The 1,042-nt window shown below is 48.4% G+C and overlaps 1 protein-coding gene across 1 annotated transcript in view; it reads left to right on the top strand.

The window, feature by feature from the left end:
- LOC119590634 overlaps window positions 1–1,042 on the top strand; it is a gene marked incomplete at its 5' end in the record, with an annotated part of 133,180 nt that overhangs the window by 20,952 nt on the left and 111,186 nt on the right. Inside the window, 1 exon segment of the mRNA XM_037939313.1 lies at window positions 663–826. Within this exon segment, the coding sequence (XP_037795241.1) occupies window positions 663–826 (164 nt within the window).

Below are 1,042 nucleotides of genomic sequence, written 5' to 3'. Positions count from 1 at the left end.
ACATTTTCCGCCAGCCAGGTTGGTGGGTTATTCTCTTCTGTAGGTTATTTCCGAACTTAAACGAACTTATCCCAACTCTTTCCAGCCTCGAGGTACCCTAAGCCAGCGCAGCCCAAGCATAATCCAACTTATTTTAAACTTGCCAAAACCGAGCAACACGGATGAGATCAGAATAACTCGTAAGCTGCCCCAAGGCAAACAATCCTAAATTATCATAGATTTGCGTGATTTCGATGCAAGTGGGTTTAGCTAACTTATCCCGACCTACCTAGACTTAAGTCGACCCAACTCGACCTATCCAGACCCATAGCAACTCATAAAATGTTATCCCAACCTATTCATACCCGCTCCGACGCATTTAGACTCACCCCGACCTATTTCGACTTATCCAAATCCATCCTGGCCTTTCCAGATCCATGCCGACCTATCTAGATTCATGGAGGCCGATCCATATCCGTCCCGCCCGGCCCGGAGGCACCCCGACCTAGCCCAACCTATCCCTCTTCCGGAGCTATGAAAATGACAAGTAATCAATACAGCGTGAAAGATCACTATGGCTGCCACAGAGGCTCAAGGACATAAAAAAAGTAGCATTAAGATCGAAACCGGAATCAAAGAACGTGAAATTACTTCTCTCTCTCTCTTTTTCTCCCGTGGCTTAGGAAGCTCCTCCTCCACATCTCAAGGACGAACTCGTGCTCGACCGCCTGGCCGCCCTCTCCTCCAAAAACCGCTACGAGGCACTGCGGAAGGAGGAGGCCGACCTCGAGCGTCAGGTGGCCCAGCTGCAGGAGGCGCAGGATACTCTCCAAAGGATACAGCAGAGGTGAGTGTTCGTATAAAAGGCTTTGATTACTAGATTCCGCTCCCACGCTGTGTATCCTGTAATGCTTTTTCACCTGCTGTGTTATCTTCCGGGCTGGTCTGTGCTGTTGTTTTCTCTTGCGGTTCGGTTACATATCATACACTGCATTAAAAGTTTTGCAATGTACACGCTCATCTTGAGTAATGTATTGACTGTATCGAGCACGGAATTTAGCGA

This window comes from Penaeus monodon, chromosome 27, assembly GCF_015228065.2.
Source record: "Penaeus monodon isolate SGIC_2016 chromosome 27, NSTDA_Pmon_1, whole genome shotgun sequence".
NCBI lineage: Eukaryota > Metazoa > Arthropoda > Malacostraca > Decapoda > Penaeidae > Penaeus > Penaeus monodon.
This window is presented reverse-complemented; position numbering and strand designations above follow the sequence as displayed.